General features: G+C 39.8%; 1 protein-coding gene across 1 annotated transcript in view; it reads right to left on the reverse strand.

Annotated features, from left to right (window-relative positions):
* Positions 1-19,062, reverse strand: part of APBB1IP (amyloid beta precursor protein binding family B member 1 interacting protein) — a 67,270-nt gene that overhangs the window by 13,063 nt on the left and 35,145 nt on the right. Inside the window, exons 8-10 of the mRNA XM_080386000.1 lie at positions 13,835-13,909; positions 12,352-12,495; positions 8,840-8,950 (exon numbers count right to left, since the gene is read on the reverse strand). Coding sequence (XP_080242126.1) covers positions 8,840-8,950; positions 12,352-12,495; positions 13,835-13,909 — 330 coding nt within the window. The remainder of the gene's footprint in view (positions 1-8,839; positions 8,951-12,351; positions 12,496-13,834; positions 13,910-19,062) is intronic.

The following is a 19,062-nucleotide window of genomic DNA, read 5'->3' on the forward strand; positions in this document are numbered from 1 at the left end:
GAACTGTCAGTGAACAAGGCTGTGTCTCATGACAGACAACATGAGAGTTATTTACTGCCTGCCCTCTACCCTATCTTTTACTAGCTATTGTCTCCACTGGGCAATCCATCTTAACTACTGACATTCACCAGTGGGGCCTATTCCAAATTACCCCAATCAGTTCCTTGATTAAATTACTCCAATCAGCAACCATGATTAAATGCAGAGTCACAAGTATATTCTGTCAAATAGGGACTCAACTAGCAAGCTGCTGAATGCCCAGCTCTCATAAGGAAGGTTAAATACCTCAAAACCCTGCAGGCAGCCTGTATCTTTGCTTTGTAACAGCTAAGGACCGTACTGTCTCTCATTTTCTGAGAAGCAGCAGCATTGGCTCTCTTTTTATGTGCAACTTTACCAATGACACATAAAACATAACTTTGTACTGGACCCATAGCCCACTGAGGTTGACTGGAAATATCCCATTACCTTTCTTGAGCTTTGGATCAGGTCCACGGAGGACTGTTCCATGCTGCCAGTGCAGAAGCTGCCCTCAGCAGCTCTGTGCAAGGCCAGACCACAGAAGCAAACACCAGCAGCACCAAGCTTAATACGTAAGGTTTATACCTGTAGAAGATTATTAGTGGCTCAGATGGACGCATTTGGCTTCCCGTGGTTCTTTGATGCACGAAGCCTACTTTGAGTAATGTTTCAGCCAAGACCTGTCACCCCACCCCAGCAGCTTGCTCACTTGGGAAGAACTGTACCACAGTGAAATTACTTTGGCAGTACAAATGGCAGAAGTCTGCTATCAACACTGACCTTTATGAGCTTGACTCTCCACTAAAAGCTTCATGTCATATGCAAAATCTATTAGTACATAAAAGCACTGACTTAGGATAATCAATTCAGAGGAGAATTTGGACAGCTGAAAGTCCCTGGATATTATGATTTAATGTAAAGATCCACGGGAACCAATTTCCTCCTTTCACAGCTCCTGTATCTCAGGGTAGTTGTTTAGTACAGCACACAGACCTAAGGAGGTGTAGTCACCACACAAGTTTGGTTTTGCTAAACTAGATTCATAGTGCCTGTAATAATCTGTGAGGCTAATAGAGGTTGTAACAATATCAATCATGACAGTCGTGAGAAATACTGTATTTTTAGGCAAAGTAACACTAACCTCAGTATGCCACAGCCTACACATCTCACACATAGACAGATAAATTACTTTGTTATGTGGTGCATATTGTGTCCTGAAAAGGTCATTAAAATTATCTGATAGCAAAGTGAAAACATCTCCTCTGGAAAGGTGAAGCACCTTTGCCTCTGAAACATGCAGCATCAAAACGAATTATGAAAGACGACTGTCTAAAAAGCAACTACCCCAGAACTCATAGTTTGAATGAGAAGTGGTAATATGCAAGTAAAAAGGGACTCCAGAATTTTTCTCACAGAAAAAAATGGAATCGTGCTTCAAAATGATACGGTGTATTAAAATGCAACATGATTTGTCTACAGAGAACTTTTTTCTCTGTTGATGTCAAAACTCTTAATAGTGATGAATTAGTTGCATCATTGGGTCTGGGTTTTTGGAAGTGCTGGACACCTGTCTAGTTACTTATTAAGGCCTGAGCACCTCAAATGTCAGGCTGCAAAGGGATGTGCTGTGTTCCATGCAGAAAAGCACTGAAAAGGTATGGAACAGAACCTAAGTGTTCTCCTCTGACCCACTGTCTCCTCTGTAAGTATCAACTGTAGAGATAAAGAAAGCAGAAGCAATTGAATATAAAGAGCTAATTTTCTGGAGAGGTTTAAAAAAATATTTGTGCACAGATTACATTTTCAGATATAAAATAAACTCTTTGCCTAAGGAAAAAAAGATAAAATCATCGAAAACCTGACGAAATAGGAACTGAACTATGTGGTTTCTATGGTTTGTGCCAAAACAAATGACTAAAGGCCATGTGTGTATGAAATGAGAGATTATCCCAATAAAATGGTATTTTGCTTTGCCTTTGTCCAACACTGAAGATGAAAAGTAAACTGAATTTACTCAGGCATCTCATTGGATCCCTTGCCCCAAAATATATGGATCATTGCTCAGTCTCTGAGGCAGAAACAATAGCCAGAAGCATAGAGTTACTAACTTTGGATCAAAAGCTTTGGCTTTAGGCCAGATTTTCACCAAATGGTCAGTTTTTGGATACCTTATCTTCTACGTATGAACTTGTGCTATGTTGAACTAGATTCTCAGAAAAGCTGAGACTCTTCTGGCTCCCATGACTGCAAGGAGAATTAATACTCAGCACCTTTCAAAAATCACACCAATGTGGTTCAAATTTGCCATCTACTATTAAACGTGGTCAAATTCTGATGCTGTGCACTCTCTGCATTAAAGTGACCACACTTAATTGATCTTTTGAAGACATGTGTGAACTGTGCAGAGATAAAACAGTAACTGTCCTATTATAAAGAAATGATACCTACATAAGGAAGATATGACCTACATTCCTCTAACAACCAAGGCAAAATTTTTAGGTCATTAAAAATACATGTAATAGCCACTGTAGCCAAAGAGAACTGCTTTATGCAGCAAATCATATTTTCCAAAGCTATTATATTCCATTTCCCACTGTCCATTCTCTGTCCTTATTCTCCCCATTGTTTATGCATCAGTCTTGCAAAACTGTGTGCATGTACTATGTACATGTAATCCCACATATCTGAAAGTGTTCTGTAATAGAGTATGTCTGCTTTTGCTTTTTCACTTTATTTAGCAATGAATTTTACTCTGAAATATTTATCTGAAGCATTCATGCTAACACAATCTTCAAACCTTTCACATGAAGAAACAAAAATCTCCTGTTTTCTGTCCTCATTTCCTGCACTAGCCATTGGTTCTACATCTTTTTCCTACCATTTGCTATCACAAACATTGCTAATTCTCACCTTCTCCCTTCTTAACTGTCAATGTTTTAAATGTATTATGTACATGACTCAGTCTGGGACTGAGCATACTGGGTGTGAGGGAGGAGGGAACCAGCAGCAGAGCAACTAAATACTAAATTACTTGGTAGAATGATGCCACTGTTCCAAACAGACACTATTCTTGAAATCTACTTCTAAAATTCTTTAGATCATTAGAAATTTCTTTTTTAAAAAAATTAGTTTCCAAACGACACCAGGAAAACTTAGCCGTTTAGACTACACAGGAAAATGTGCCCAGCTGTGGAAATAGAGGATGATTTGCCTTTGTCTCAGTTAATCCCCAGGAAACCAATTTTTTTCATCCTAGATTAATTCAGCATTATGCACCATTACCTCCAGATTACTCAAGCACAACCAGCACCAATAAACTATAATTAAATCCACTCTTTGTCACAGACACATCAGACTGACTAAACCAGCAAATTTGCATATAGATTACCTTGCTATTTTGTCTGCTTCAGAGGAGTTTTCCACATGGTGTGACAAAACCAGCTTCTTGACTAGCGTGTGTGTGCACAGACACACATTCTCAATGTACAAAATAAACATTATGTTCATAATTTCTGCTCAGTGCAATGGATGCTGTTGCTAGCACGATGAACTGATCCCTTCCCTCATGGTGGAATCCTTTGGTTTTGAGGGCTTTCAGCTTCAGAATATGAAATACCTCACAAAAGTCTCACCCATTTCCACAGTGTTTCCCCTGTAACATAGTAGATGGTGAAAGAGAAGGTCTGCAGGGAATCCATGCACAAAAATTCGCATTTGTAAATGCAAAAGCAACTGTGAGGAACCAAGCCACTCCAACTGGCACACTTGCTGCATGTGGTGTGTGAAATTACCTTTTCTGTGAAGGAAAGATATATTTGTTCCCTCATCGTTTCTCTCCCAGGAGAGTGACCAGCACTCTGCAGGGTGGCGGGACGGCCGTGCTACTACCCTCTCCCACCTCCTCTGCATGGAACAGAGGGACAGATCTGACCTTAACAGGTGCAGGTTTGAGTGAAGGTCTTCTTCCACACTTGGCTGCCCTTTCCCTTCCTCTTTTCTGCATATGGAGGTCTCTATTAAGAAAAGACTCACTTCATCTGATGTCAGTGAAGGGTGGGATCTTAAAATTTTTGTAAGCATTACATTTACGCTGAGTAGGAAATAGGAAGAATCTACATGTTTACAGAAGCAGATGTCCCAAAAGCATTTATTTTATTCAGAGACTCAATTTTTAATATGCCGAGGCTTCTTTGTGTTGTTTTTTTGTTTTACACGTGGGACTTCCTTTCAGGGAGGAAGGCTTGTTTAGCAGTTATATAAGGTTATATATAGCTCAGCATAGACCAAGCAGCTACTAGGAAATAAGAGCTCTTCAAGCTTTACAGTTGCCCCCAGACTTAAGGATTCCTAAAAGCCAACTCCATTGGAGCCTCTGCCAAGCTGCACTCTCATCTTCAGGACCCAGCCACATCAGTTCTGGTTTGCTGCACAGGGACAGCTAAAGGTGACCCTGCTCTCTGACACCAGCCAGCCAGCTGGGCTCTTTTCAGTTGGTCCCAGCTGGGCTTTCAGCTGCCTGAGAGAAGCTGATATGAGGAAGCAACTGCTTTGTTCAGTTACTGCAGTTGTCTCCTGAATCGTCCTGAAAGGAAGCTCCTGAATAAGCTCAGCAAAGTGCTTTCTTTTTTCTGGTAGACACTGTGATGTGTCTTTGAATTCTTTCTGGCTTTTTCTACCCTTTTCCCCATTATCTCCTCAGTGTCTTGATGGTTAATGAATATGCAAAAATAACCCCATTTTTGTTCTGAGCTACAGTATATAAAATGGGGTGCTGATGTAATGGGAAGAAATGATGGACAAAGAGCACTCACAACACATCATGCTTCTCTAGCTGTAAGAGGAACATCCTACAGGATGGATCTGCAGACAAGATATTTTTATATTTGAGCTAGTTTAAAACAGCTAGTCCAGGTGCAGTTCCAACAACACAGGCTGCAAAAACTACCCCAGCTTCTGGCTAAGTATCAAAGCAACCCGCTCATGATGACCACGACCTTGTTGCTACGCTAACACCAGCCCCCAAGCCAGCATCAACCAAGTAACGCAGGTATGACCACTGAAATTGAAATTAAATGTTTAGATTAAAAAAGAAACAGGACAGAGAGAGCTGCCAGCTCCCCGTGACTGGATGCATCTTAGCTGGGACAGGCACTAGGACCAAAGGCTCACTGTCTTTGTAAGCCCCTTGCTCCACTGTAGCCTAACAGAAGAAACTGGAAAAAAAGGTTGAATCCCATTTAGAGACATCAAGGTGAAGCTACATTCAAAGAAATGTCTTGAAGATTTTGAGGCAAAAGCCCACATAGCTCAGAGCAGGGTCAGACAACCTGAGAAATCTCATTGTTTTAGCTAAAACCAAGTCACCAGGGCTGTGATTAACATTAGTTATAGCATTCCTCTTTCCCGTAAGTTCTTGGTGATGCCTGGCACATAGAGACAAAAATGGCAGGAATGCTCTGTTTGTTCTTGTAACATCTCTTGAGAGCTCTTCCCTCCATAAAGACACATCATAAAGATGACCAAGGCTGGAGGGAGGCAAAAAGAAATGTTTTATCTTTTCCCCTTGCTAGCATGAGACAGGACCTTTGAAGACAGCTACAAATGTTACAGGTTTTAGTCTAGTTATTTGTTTTAGAAGGCTCATCATTCAAATGGGGACTGGAGGAAAAGAAGGGATGTTTCCTTCAAGCATGAGGCCATACTCAACTCCACCTCAGCCCACATCACTGGCCATTTGATGCCATTTGAATGAACAAAGGGCATTTCTCCTGTTCTTGAAGTAAGGATGCCAATTAGATTAACCAGTAGGAAATACAGTATTTTTTTCAACTCAATGCTCAAATCTGGGAAATTATGTCTGGTTCTGAATTCAGCAGGATTTTCCACCTAGTACAGAAACAAGATACTGCTGAAGCTGTTAAGTCCTTGCATTTCTTCCTCACAATAAAGTACAAGCTGGTCTCTTGCCTTTGAGCTGGGCAGTTTCTTTTGCCAAGTTTGAAACACAGCAAAGCAAGTTACTTGGCTAATGACTGCTCACTGTTTTGACACAGCTATTCCTAAGGGGCAGCTTAGAAAGATACAATTCTTTTAAAAAATGTAGTGGCATGCTATTATTCAAAACCCTTCCAAGTGGTGTTACAGCTTGCTGGAGCTAATAAGGGCTGCAGACTAACCTATTTTCCAAAATATGAAAATCTCCTTTGATTTACAGGCATCTTCAGTGAACAGCTAGCATGGGCTATGGCTGCTACTCTTCCAACTGCTTTCCCCCGTTTGCTTTAAAGACAGATAATCTCCTGCAGCCAACGCAAAGAAGTAACCAGAAGAGAACCTCTGCAGAGCCCCCGGTCCCAAGGCACACACAGGGGAATGAAAGAGCTTTGAAGAAACAGCAGTGTAGCCTTGTGGAGAAATTTCTATCTGGCTTGGACTGAGATGGGCGTCTAAGTTCCTTAAAAATTACTAGGTGACCAGTATAATAAAGATAAATGTCTACCTGTTAAAATCTATTGCCTTTTGGTCACTGCACCTGCCTGCAAAAGTATTGTCATTTCATCTTGAGGACTTTATTCTCAAAATATGGCAGGATGAGAGATATCTCGAGAATGATGGTTTGTTTTCCTTCAACATCTCAGGACAAGTGTGCCCCAGCAAGAAAGATACTTTCTTCTGGGAGACTTCCATATAAAAACAGACAGGAACAAAAATTGACTAAGTGTAATAAATGACTCCGTGTTCCTGTCCATACACTTTTGTGTCACCAAGCATCCAATCATTTAACTTTGCTCCTACCCTCAGCCCACAGATCTCCAGTTGCATTACACCCTCAGCTCCAGCCTCCAAAGGTAAGAGGATATGAACAAACTCATCTCCTGCATGCCTTCAAAAAGGTATATATAGAATTCAAATTAATGTACAGAAATCACAATAAATATGAAACTCTCCATCGCATCACCCTTAGAAAGCCATTGTAAGCGGAATGCTTCCACTTCTGAAACAACAGAAGACGTGAAGATACCAATACTTGCCCATACTTCCTGACCAACTCCAGCCACTGCAGAAGACAACTGTTAAGAGAAGCCAAGTCTGAAACTGAGCTGGTCAGGAATCTACCAAATGCTGATTTGTGGGAATTAAAATGAAGAACAATCACTGTAACATAATCTATTCATCACTAGGTAGTGTCGCTCAGATATAATGATCTTATCAATATGATGTTTATTCTAGTATACCGCAAACACATTTTAGAAGCATCACAGCAAACAGTTTTGCTAAGCGGGTTTCATACATTTATAAGCCTATTACACATAAAGCTTTCCCCAGTGAGCTTTTGATCTTGTTCTTCACATTTCACATTGAGAGTACAGGACTAACATCACACACCCAATAGAGCATTTCAGTCGTCGTGACTTTTTTTTGTATAAGTTCTTATTTATAGCATACCTCTTTCCACAAAAGATGGCCGTAAGTCCAGAAAGTTTTCCTAATTGTTGTGAACAGTTAAACACATTGCTACATACACTTCAAAAATCATGCTTTTATTTTCGTCTGATCAGAACGTGAAAAACTCTTATCAGTCAAATAATTCTTTGACCAGACATCTGTTTAGAAAATCAATTTCCCCTTATTTTTTAAATCAGCTCCCCTTTAACTTTTTTTTTCATTAGAAGTTGTATTTTTCAGAAATAATGCCTACCTGTTAACTTCAGAAGGCTCACCCCTGTTTTACAAACAAGGATAAAGTGGCTTTTTGCAGAGCATTTTGCAGAGAACTATAGTATTAAAACTGGTTATCTGTGTTAATTAGACACATCTGCTTCAGAAAGTAAGTCTGGTCTATAAACCACTTCTGCTTGGCCATGTGTAAATTAGGCTAGCAGACATTTTGAAACTGAATAAAAAAGCACTGTAAGTGTGCAGCTACTGCCAGAAGTATGGTTTGTGACCTCTGAAATGAATGTTTCCCATACTTCTTTTCTGAGATAGGAAGACAGTGTGTTTTCTAATATCTTGTTGGCACCGCAGGCCTGTAAATTGAGAAGCGTCAACAAGATTATCTTCCTTTTTGTACCAGTAATCCCACTGTAATCTAAAATCTGTATTAATGACAGATAGCAAGCAAGGCCTAATTACTGCAACCTCAAAGCTTCATTTCTGCTATCTGAACTATGTAAAAAGCATAGGCTTCTTTTCCTTTCCTGAAAGAAATGCAGAATTCTCAGCCTTTTTGCAGTGCTGTTGCCTGGAGAGGCAGCAATAAGATACTTCAACAACAAACACTGATTTTCACGAGTGGGTGAACAACGTCTTTTGCCCTCCTGCCACAAATAGTTGCATAATAAAATATGGCAACTGAGATGTTTATTCCTGCAAGGTTTTGCATCTCAGTTCAACAAACCACTCAACAGGTACAACTATACTGCAAATAAAAGGTAGACTTACTTCTTAGTATATAGTCCACAGCACTTATAACGTCAACGTTAGGGACTGCCAGTCTTAATCACACATCTGCCTTGTGTGCCATTTGTCCAGATGTGTCCAGTCACCTGAACAGTCTGAATATGGAAGCATATTCAGGCTTGTTTTGAAGACAACTTTATAGACCCAGTGCAGACACATATCATAGGACTACAAGTCCTTAAAATTAAGGTTCTAAAGACCTGTTGCTGATCAACAATGAAGCGAAGAAGAAAATAGACATGATTTTGCAGGAGGTATTCTATCTCAGGGTATCCAAAGCTTCAAATTTAAACATGTTTACATACAAAAGAACCTGTGTGTGACATTTGCAGAACTTAGGGTTTGTGTACGTTACCTTTAAGACAAAGCAGTGATCTGTAGGCGCCTTATATTTCACTTTGTGTTGAGAACCATAATAAACGTTCATATTCTCAAATTGAATGAAACATGCCAGATCCCGTGATGTCTATAAATGAAAACCAAGTACATCATTGTTAGAACAAATTGAATTTTGATGTGAAACTCATTAATAGGACTTTTTTCAAGTGCGTTAATGCCAATGTTTTTTACTTTTTCAGCTGTCATGAAGTTGACTGAAGAAAGGTTAATTTTAAATGTGTGTATTCTTAAACTAACAATTGAAAAAGGGTCAGTACACATTAGGAATAATATATAACACAAACACAGTGCAACATTTTGTTGCTGTTCTGGTTTTGCTGTGCTTTATTGCTTTTTGTGAAGATTTTGGCTTATGGCTAACAAGACCAAATAGAACACCACAGTAACAATTAACTTTAGTAAAACAGATAAAGGCCTAGCAACTACATCCTTACAATTCTAAGTGGAGAAAGGAGGTTTGGGGTTCCAAATTCTTTTGAGAGCTCGTTTTTCTTCGGTATGTCACAAACAAGCTCTCATCAGGAAATAAGCACTCATGTAATCTATTTTGCTTTGCGTTTTCTCAAATTTACTGGCATCATTCCTTTTCTGTTTATTGCAACATTTGCCTGTTCACAATATATTGCTGAAGTAACAATGTTTCTGTTGCTGGCACACTTCTCAGTGCAGAATTCTGCATACAAAGCACAAGTTTTGCAATTCTTTGAGTGGAAATGCAAAAGAAACCAGGAAATTGTGGAAAAAAAACCCCAACACCAAACCACAAATCCTCTCTACCCCTAAGACTGGGGTTTATTTCCACATATGAAGGTTATTCTATGCTGTTCTCATTCTTACTGATACTTTTATTACAATACACCCTTGAGTTGGATTTTACAAATTGAGTTTGCAAGTAAGCTTTGTGGGGAGATGAAAAACTCCATAGTATATGTAGACAGGGCTTCTCTCTCTCCCATCTCCCTTGAAGCTGATGTCAAAGATTTTGTCATTGACTGTGTGGACCTAGGATTTTCCAACACTGTAAATTCTTAAATGTGCTCAAATCAATGAGTTGATCCTTTTCTTTACAAACCAGGTAATAGCAATTTAGAGCAATATGAATGCAGTTGTCATTTTCTTCAAAGTAAGGAACAAATTTTTATGCAAGGGATAAAGGCACTTACTGCTAGCATTTCTGCAATGTTAAACGACAAAGCAACACATGTAACAAACACATTTTAAAATTGTATCTGCAATTCTGCTTCTGCTGTTTTTTGACCCTGTCCATTAACAGCATGTTTCTGAATGGGATGTGAGTAATGCTGAAGAAAGAAATTAAGTCAGCAGTGCTGACTGGTGCTTGGTTTCTTAAAAAAAATACAAAACCAAAACAGAACCAAACCCACCAAAGGCGTGTGTGTATAATTACCTGAATGTGTCTCTGTATTTTCACATTTGCCATGTGTTCTACAGCCAACATGAAGTGTCAAAAGTATGCCAGATTTACAAATGAAAACATGATTATATGATGAACTTCAAAACAGCTGCAGCAGCTGAAGATACTATTGTCTGCCAACTGTTTGTTTCTGTACCTCAGTGAAAGATCATTCTACCCACAACTGAATGACTTCAGCAAGGTGCATGTGCATTCTTCATACCACCCTGACATGGGATGAACTCTCATAATTTAAGGACTTTGACTGAAGAGCTGTACTGAATTCTGTTGCAGTGCTTCAAGATGTTTAGCACCCTAACTGCAGCCTGCTCATCTACCAGAGATTACTGTTTCCACAAAAGACAAGTCTACCTGAGCCTCAGCTGTTCCAATACAGAGCCCAGTAACTAACTTAAATCACCATTAAACATAGATTTGAACTGAGAAACTTGACCTTCTCTGGAACGGCTGAGGCACGGACGTACGCATCCTTTTGCTGAAGGCTGTTAGAGAAGCAGGAGCAAACAGTTGATTGTGATATCATTTAGCTTAACTATCTGCTAAAGAACTAGCTTCAAGGTCCTCTGTCCCTGCAAGTACCTGAGTTGGTGATATAGTGAATTTGAAACACTCACACAGTTCCTTAAAATGGCTCAGTTATAGGCAGGGTGCTGTACAGGGTGCAAGGACTAACAGGCAATAAAGCGTTAAACAGCAGCTAAAAGACAACTGCATGGCTCCATCCTGAGCCTATGCTTCCAGTCTATTACCTGAAAAAATGGAAGCACTTTCCTCATTTGCACTATGATGGAAAGTCACTGAAACTGGTATGATTGGGTGATGAAAAAAGGCTGTGTAGCTATCAGTACATGCTTGCCCTGCTTTGGCACCATTCTGCTGGCCACCGTTGGAGGCAGGCTACAAGGAAATGTCCAAGATGGACTTTTCATTTGAGTATTCTTACACTCTTCCCACCTTGAGTCCCTTCCAAATAGCATTCTAGTTCCTAATTGATAGGATGTTGTGTGTCTGCAACATGATTTGAGGTTTGAAAGCTGTTATTTCAGGGTCAAGTAAAGTCATAATAAATTGCTGTGAAAGCAGCAAGGTAATCTAGGTCTGCGTTTCACTGAGATTGGAATATAAAGACAGGTCACTGGAGCAGCAACGTGGCATTCGTTTACAAGCTATCAATTTTATTTTACTTTTCCTTTGCAATTTAATTGGGGAATAGCAAAACAGTGAAGTTTCACAGCAGAAATCATAACAGTAAAGCTCCATCTGCAATACCAGAATTTTCCAATATGAAGCATTAGCAGAGCTGTAAGTGGTAACAGACGTGGTTTTCAGAATACAAAAAAAAAGCCCCAAAACCATCAGTCCCAGAAGCGGCCATTCTACCTCACCACTGTGGAAATGAGAAGCCAGTCGCCCTTATGTGCAACACATTCAGGATCTCTTTGCTTCTCCAGTGCTGGCAATTCAGACTCTAAATTTTTGCAATACTAAATGTCAGTGCATTTGATTTGGTCAGGTGGATGCTTCTGTCTCATTTCTTTCTACACAAAAAGCACAACACGCTCTCTAGGTAAAGATCACCACAGGAAAAAAACATATAGCATTTCTGCATGGTGGTTACTGTGCAGAAAGTCGGTATCAAACAAAGGAAAATTCCACCTTTTTTGTGATAAGAAATGAGTTTACTTGAGAATTTTTTAAATATTCTTCCACAAGAAACCCATATAACAGTGAAGCACTTTGGCAGCATAACACAAGCTAAAGGGTGCTGTGCTGTTTTTCTTTCCCCAATGACTTCCGGAGGAGCATTTCATTAATGCTTTTATCCATCCACAGAAATCAAAAGGAGAGAAATGTGACAGGATTCAGTGCCTACATTCTAATATTTGCACAAGTGGTGTAGTCAAAGTTAAACCAAAGAAACCACAACCCTCCCAGATGCACCAGACAGTGCTCTTAAAATGTCACCTTGGGAGTTCTTCACTTTCACCTCCATGAATTGTTTTATTGCTAGAGGGATTATTTGGCTTCCTGACCTTGGTTTTTCCTTTGGGTACATAATAAATTCCAGAAGCTCGCAGAAGAAAATAACGCCTCTTCCAGGACTTTTTTCCATCTTCTTTTAAATAAAGGGCCCCTTCAAGCTCTGGCACAATGACAGATGTCCCACAGAAGCTTTCCTGTGCAACAAGAATAATAATATACAGAATAAATATATTTACATACAACCCTATTAATAAATAGCAGAAAAATGCTCCCTTGGAGAAAAAAAAAAAAGGACAAGACATTTCCTGTGACAGCAAACATACAAATATGGGCAATGTAGTTACCAGGGAGATGAACATCTTGGGCAAAAGAAACTTCCAAGGTAACGTGGTAACTCAGCCATGAGAGCTGGGTGCCGCTCACACTGGAAAAGAAGGCTCACAAAACCTCCATTCACTAAAGGGTCAAGCAAAAATGTACAAAAGGTTTTAACTAGACATAGATGTGCTCAGTGAAGGCAATAGAATGGTTGGTACTGCTGCTGTTGAGTTTTCTGTTGCTGTATCTATAGGTTCTGTAGATAAACAGTTCTGTGGAGAGAATCCTTAGAGACTGCTTAGAGCTCTAAAAACAGCTAAAGAAAAAAATCCCCCTTGATCTCTGCTTCCACTTGAAATAAATACTAGCATTTACAACACTGTTTAAACAAATATACTTTATTGTTTGCTTGAAGGACCTACTGTTGGGTAATTTTTAATGCCAACACACTTATTACTTAATGTTTTCATTTAGAATTCACCAGGATTTCTGCTGGTTGAAACATGGTGCCTTCATGAGATGCACTTCTTTTGAAATGGGAATCCTGTCACCCGAGAGCTGCATTTCCTTTGTGAACTTTTACCAAAGTTAAAATGCTTGCCAGGAGAACTGTGAAAACCTTTTCTTTCATATAGCTCTGGATTTTTCCCTCTCAAACATACAACTGAAGTAAAACTTCAGCAGGAAAGGCAAAAGGCTAAACAAACTTTCTAGAAAAGTGCAAAGGTTCTTTTTCTGTTGCAGTACAGCTAATAATTTCAGGTAGTGAGAAGTACATCTACTTCTAATCCACAAGATAATTGTTTGCTACTGATTGACCTTACTAACAATATTAAGTCACAAGGGATGGCCTAAGGGTGTGGTAACAGCTGTTTCTTTTATTCTTATTTGTACAACACTGCTTTTATTGTTATCATAACATTACTCGTCATAGAAACACTAGATAAAAATATTTCATGGCACTGGGATCTATAACAACAAAATAATTCTCCATCATTTATTTTCTCTGCTAGGGGATACAATCTGCATTTTTAATGGTGAGCAACAGATGCAGAGGAACATCCACATATTAAACCTCAGACACAAAGACACCAACCATCACAGAACTTCCTGTTACATATTTGCCCAAAGAACTAACCACTGTTGTTGCACAGCAGATGCAGATGGTGACAGTTTTGGTGACATTTGCACCATCAAACTAGCATGCTGGCTTACCTCCAGTAAAGCCTCTTTGTTTTTATCGTTCATTTCATTGCTTTCATTCTTCCCTTTGTCTGCCAGGTAGAAATTCTGATTAAGACACAAAAGGAATTAATGTTCATTATAAGAACAGTAATACAAGTAACTAGATCACTACAAATCCATTCAATAGTTACTCAGTCTTTCAATATTGAGTACCCAAGCCAGCAGATGCAAGAGGCAGATGCTTATGCACTCTTATAAAAAACTTTAATCACAGCTGCCTGCTCATGAGTTTTAATTCTTTATTTTGAATATAATTCAAAAGTAATACAAAATTACTTTTGCCTATGTATATACAGCCTCCGAAGGTTTTATAAACACTGGCTTACATTTTTGGGTGTTTTTCTGGATCAATGGGTTTGATTTTCATTCCAATTTTCACCACTTCCTATATTATTACAGGCAGTAGAGAACATAACATTTTATTGCATGCTGATATATGATGAATACAATGCAGTATCAAAAGGCTAGAGAGCATTTTTCCTAAAAACCCAATTTACTGATTTGCTCACTTCATATCTGGCACTATGGATATAACTCAGCTCTTAATTTTTATTAAGAGCACTCATATGCCAAAGCCTTTATCCAAAGTTACTACTCTCTACTTTTAAACCCTCATTCATAATCTGCAAAGTATTTTCATGCAGTGAAGAAGGTATTAAAAAATCTAGAAGAAATCAGAAGAGATGATCTTGGCACGTGTGCTTCAGCCTACTGAAATAAAAGCCTACACTTTGAAATTACTCTGACTCTGTGACAGAGGGCTGTGAAGCTGCAGCCACCCTCAGAGGACTCAGTGCCTGTCTGCCTCTGCAAACAAGGAAGCACAGCTCCTGATGCAGTTACCAGTAGAAATAAATTCACCTACTGTTAAACAGCAAAAAGTTTTGCATTCATCTGCATTGTACAGACAGACAAAATCTCGATTTATCAATTTAAAAAGCATACAGCTAAATATCACAGTATGCAGAACATAATGCATTATTAAAAGAAAGGGGAATAATACTGGTTTGTTTGCTTCTCCCTATGCTCTATGACATACGTGTAAATTCAGGCAGTGGGAAGGTTGCTCAGGACTTTGCTAGGACTTGTGTGCCAGAGCACGTGCAGTGGCTTTGCTCAACAGCAAGCATGGCCTGATAGCAGAGCCCAGCTGCCTGCAGGCAGTAAGGCAGAAGCTGGGTGTGAAGCAAAGAGGCAGATCAAGGAGCTATGCCATGCATCAAGTAGCATTTGGATCCTTGGGCCTGAGGCCAGAATGGTAACAGTCAATGTTCACATGATCTATCATTTTCTAAACAAAAGGGCATGTAGAAGAGGAGCTTGGGTTTGGAAAATACCTGATGCATGGTCTTACTGATTCCCCTGGAATTAGTCACAAAGCTAAGTTTGCAGGACAAATGGCATAAAACAAACACCATTGTCTAGGAAATAGACAAGATCGTAAACCTCCAACAAATTCTGAAAGCTATCTACTTAAAAATTACTCCTAACTCTGTAATTCTTCAGCTGTTCTGTAGGAAGAAAACTAAGGGTTTACCTGACTTCTCATCTCTCTCCATTTTTTCATGTCTCAAGAGTATGAGAATGTGGCAACTTATTTATATGCCTAGAACCCCACAACGACTAATCTGCAACACAAATGCAAACATTACCAAAAGACAAATGAGAAGCATGTAAGTGAAGGAACATCACTGTTGCTGCAGTATAAGAAAGAAACAAACAAGCAGCAATCTGCCCTGCCGACAATACCATGTTTACAGCAATGAGATTTATCTGAAGTGAAACCTTGCTCTTGCACAAACCACATCATCTTTTTTAAGCAGTGCCTTGAACAGCTGTCTGCCAGAACACAAGCCTCACAGCTGATGGTTTTTGGAGGGGCACCAGGAGAGGAAGGGGAAGAGGTGTGGATGATCTCAAAAACAGTTCTTTAAAAACTGCTTTCGTGAAAGTTCACATTAAGTCAGACAGGAGACATCAGAAACATAGCCACCTGCAGTTTGGCTTACGCTGATGCCATGTCTCTGGTGTGAACATAAGAAAGAAACTTGAAGACTCAATACAACAGACAGTTATGCTAGGAAACGGAGCTGGCTCTAGACTGCCTCGGCACATTTCTAGTCCATGGACAAAGGCAAGCAAACACTAAGGACCACAGCTTTGTGCCTTCATCTGAAGACAGTATTCATAGTGGAAAAAACCCAAACCGGCTCAAAACAGAACCTGCTTAAAAGTGTGTTTTCAGCAATGCCTGCCTACACAACCCAAAACCATAGGTTTGACTGAGTGATAATGTTCCTCTTATCCCACTGGAAAAAAAGATACTGTTCTGTGCAGCTGTAGCAAGGCCTCTGTACCTATGCAACAGCTCTGCATGACAGGGAGAACTATCACGGCACGGCTGGCTTGATGTCAGGACACCCAGTTTTGCATTGATGAAGGTATGAAGAGAAACCTCAGAGGGCACTGTTAGGCTGGGTTGGGCTTCCAGACTTTGGGATGGATTTGCAAAGTAGAGGGACATGCAAGCTGTAATCTGCCTTCTTCTATAGATCATTATAAAGACATAGTGCAATCCCTAAAATACACAATGAAGATTTATCAAGGTAAGTAAACCTTATCACTACCCCAACAAGGCTTGGCTCATCAGCTTTACTACCAGCGGGGAGAGCATTCATCTGGCTCACTCAGCCTTCAGTGCACTGATAATAAGAAAACAAAACTCCTCCGATTACAACTGATTCACTTTCAGGCATCTGGCATTTATTTAGCAGAAATACAGACCACCCTGCACTGACATGATCAATGGTAAAGAGAGAAAGTTTGTAATGCTATCCATACTGGATACATCTAATGATATACATACATACATCTAAGAACACAGCTTTTTCCTTAGGGAAACAGGGCTCTGTCACCAAAACCAGCGTTACACAGATGTACAGTCATCTTTCACCTGTCAACACACATTTCATTTATTGCTGATTACCTCCTTTATGTCTCTGCCCTGAAATCTGGAAGTACACAGTACTTACTATTTGTTAGTGGCTAAAAATCTGGGGAGCAGACTGTACGCTGTAATTGTTTTATCACTGTGTGGTCTCCTATTTTTGATCAGAAGCATTCATCCTATAGGAGGCAAACCGCATGTGTCCATAAGAGGTCATTCCAAGTCCAGTGGTCAAAGGTCATGATAAAAGGCAAGCTCTTTCCTGTCTGAGGACACCACTGGGAAACGCATGTTTGGTTTGTGACGTCAGGTCATTAATGGGACAAGACGTGGCTACAGGGCAGCTCTCTACATATGTCTACAGATTTAACTATTTTTTATATTCAAAAGACAATGTCTTCCTCTTGATGGAGAGCTGAGCTTACTTAACAGGATGGACTCATCCTATTGGGCTGATAACATAAGAAAGCAAACATAAAGGGTGATTTTACCAAACAAAAAATATGATGGTACACTTTGTCATTGGGTTTTCTTTGTTTGCACTGTTTGGATTATTTGCTGCAGAGATGAGCAGTCAAGCGTTTTTGCTTATTCCCTGCGCCTACACACCCTAGACCAGCTGAAGCTGACACACAAAGCCAGCTGCTCTCTCATGCCATTCTGCCTGACTCGGACTCATGCAGAGCTACAGCAGGAGTTTTGACATGTACTGCTAGCCAGGTATGACATCCTTAAGAGGCGTTACGCCAGCATTTCCCCCTGTGCTTATGCAGGACAGTGGTAAAACTGGCTGATGGCCCATCATTTACATTAGCTTTACATTAGCAGGAAAATTCATATGCACAAAAGAAAATCCGGTAAAGATTTTATAGCCAGCTTAAGTTAATTTTGTGCTTTGTACTGCAAAGTCTATGCATACAACCTTTCCACTTAGGGATACAGCCATCTCCTTTTGTGTGGAAAAGCAGGTGAAAAAAAATCAGGCTGTATTTCTCTCCACTGTATAACCCTCAAACAGTGGAAGACAGAAGGTGTTTTCAATAGGTTCAAAGAACATTCCTGGTGGCATGTAAGCAAACCAACCTTGGATCATGGTAGAAACAGCAGCCTTAACTATTGCACTGCCAAACTCTCTGATCAGCGTTCAACGTCTCTATATTCATTAAAAAATTTCCTGAATGAAACAGCACCTCTCTCATACCTTTCATCTTTTTTCATACACAGCCCCATGCAAGCTGGAATGCAGCAGCTACTTGGCAGTAGATAGCAAAAAAATAGTGTTCAAGACAGCATTCTCCCTCTTCTTCCCCTTCCATTTAGGCTGTATTTTTGTTTTTAAGCTGTTGAAACTGTTTTTCCTGAAGATCTGCAAGGTCCACAACAGCACAAATCAGACAGCATGCAGGAAACAAGGCAGCTGCTCCATGCTTATAACTACTTTCTTTGTGGAATGAGCTGCCAGTTTATGCTCATCCAACCTGTGCCCAGAACGAGGTGAGAACTGGCCAGCTCACATCCCATTTCAGCCCACTGCAACCGTGTACTGAATGCAGCATGATTTGTGCAGAAAAAAACAACCCAGAACATAGCCATATTTGCAACCTGTAACATGATGTGTCCCCTAAAAAAATGCACATTAGAAATATTAGAGGACACGTATGATTGCTATGAAAATCACAAAAGTAAATAAATAAATCAAGCTGAAGGCAAAGCTCTTTGATGCCCCAAAAACTTGATTTTCAACTCTGTTCACTTGATTTTATAATGTTTGAAGAAATCACTACAGCTGACTTTTCATGCCTTGAGGACGGTGTCTTCAGCATCAAAGAGGGGGGAACACAGAACAAATGAAAGACATACATAAGCTATGATGCAGCTAAGAGCAAACAATATGCTGGTTAAAAGTCACCTGCAAAACAGTTCAAATATTTAAAGACTGTTTCTGTGTTACAGTCCCAGGGTAGAAAAAGAGAAGTATTTATTGAAGTAGCATCTTCTTGAAACTATACCATGGTCTGAGATACACTAATAGAGAAACTGAGGGACTACAGCGAAAAACACTTCCATTTTTCTCACTTCTCTCTTTTTGCACATTTGCCAGCACACCCAGCAATTGGGTTCCCTACCACCCTTCTGTGTTTCCTTCACTGGGTAACAGTGGAAACAAAAGAGAAACCTTGATTCACAAAGGTGGTCAAAGTGGTAAAGAACAAAAGTATCACCTGGTGGATACTAGCCCAATTTTACTGAC

This window comes from Falco punctatus (assembly GCF_963210335.1).
Source record: "Falco punctatus genome assembly, chromosome: 4".
Lineage (NCBI taxonomy): Eukaryota > Metazoa > Chordata > Aves > Falconiformes > Falconidae > Falco > Falco punctatus.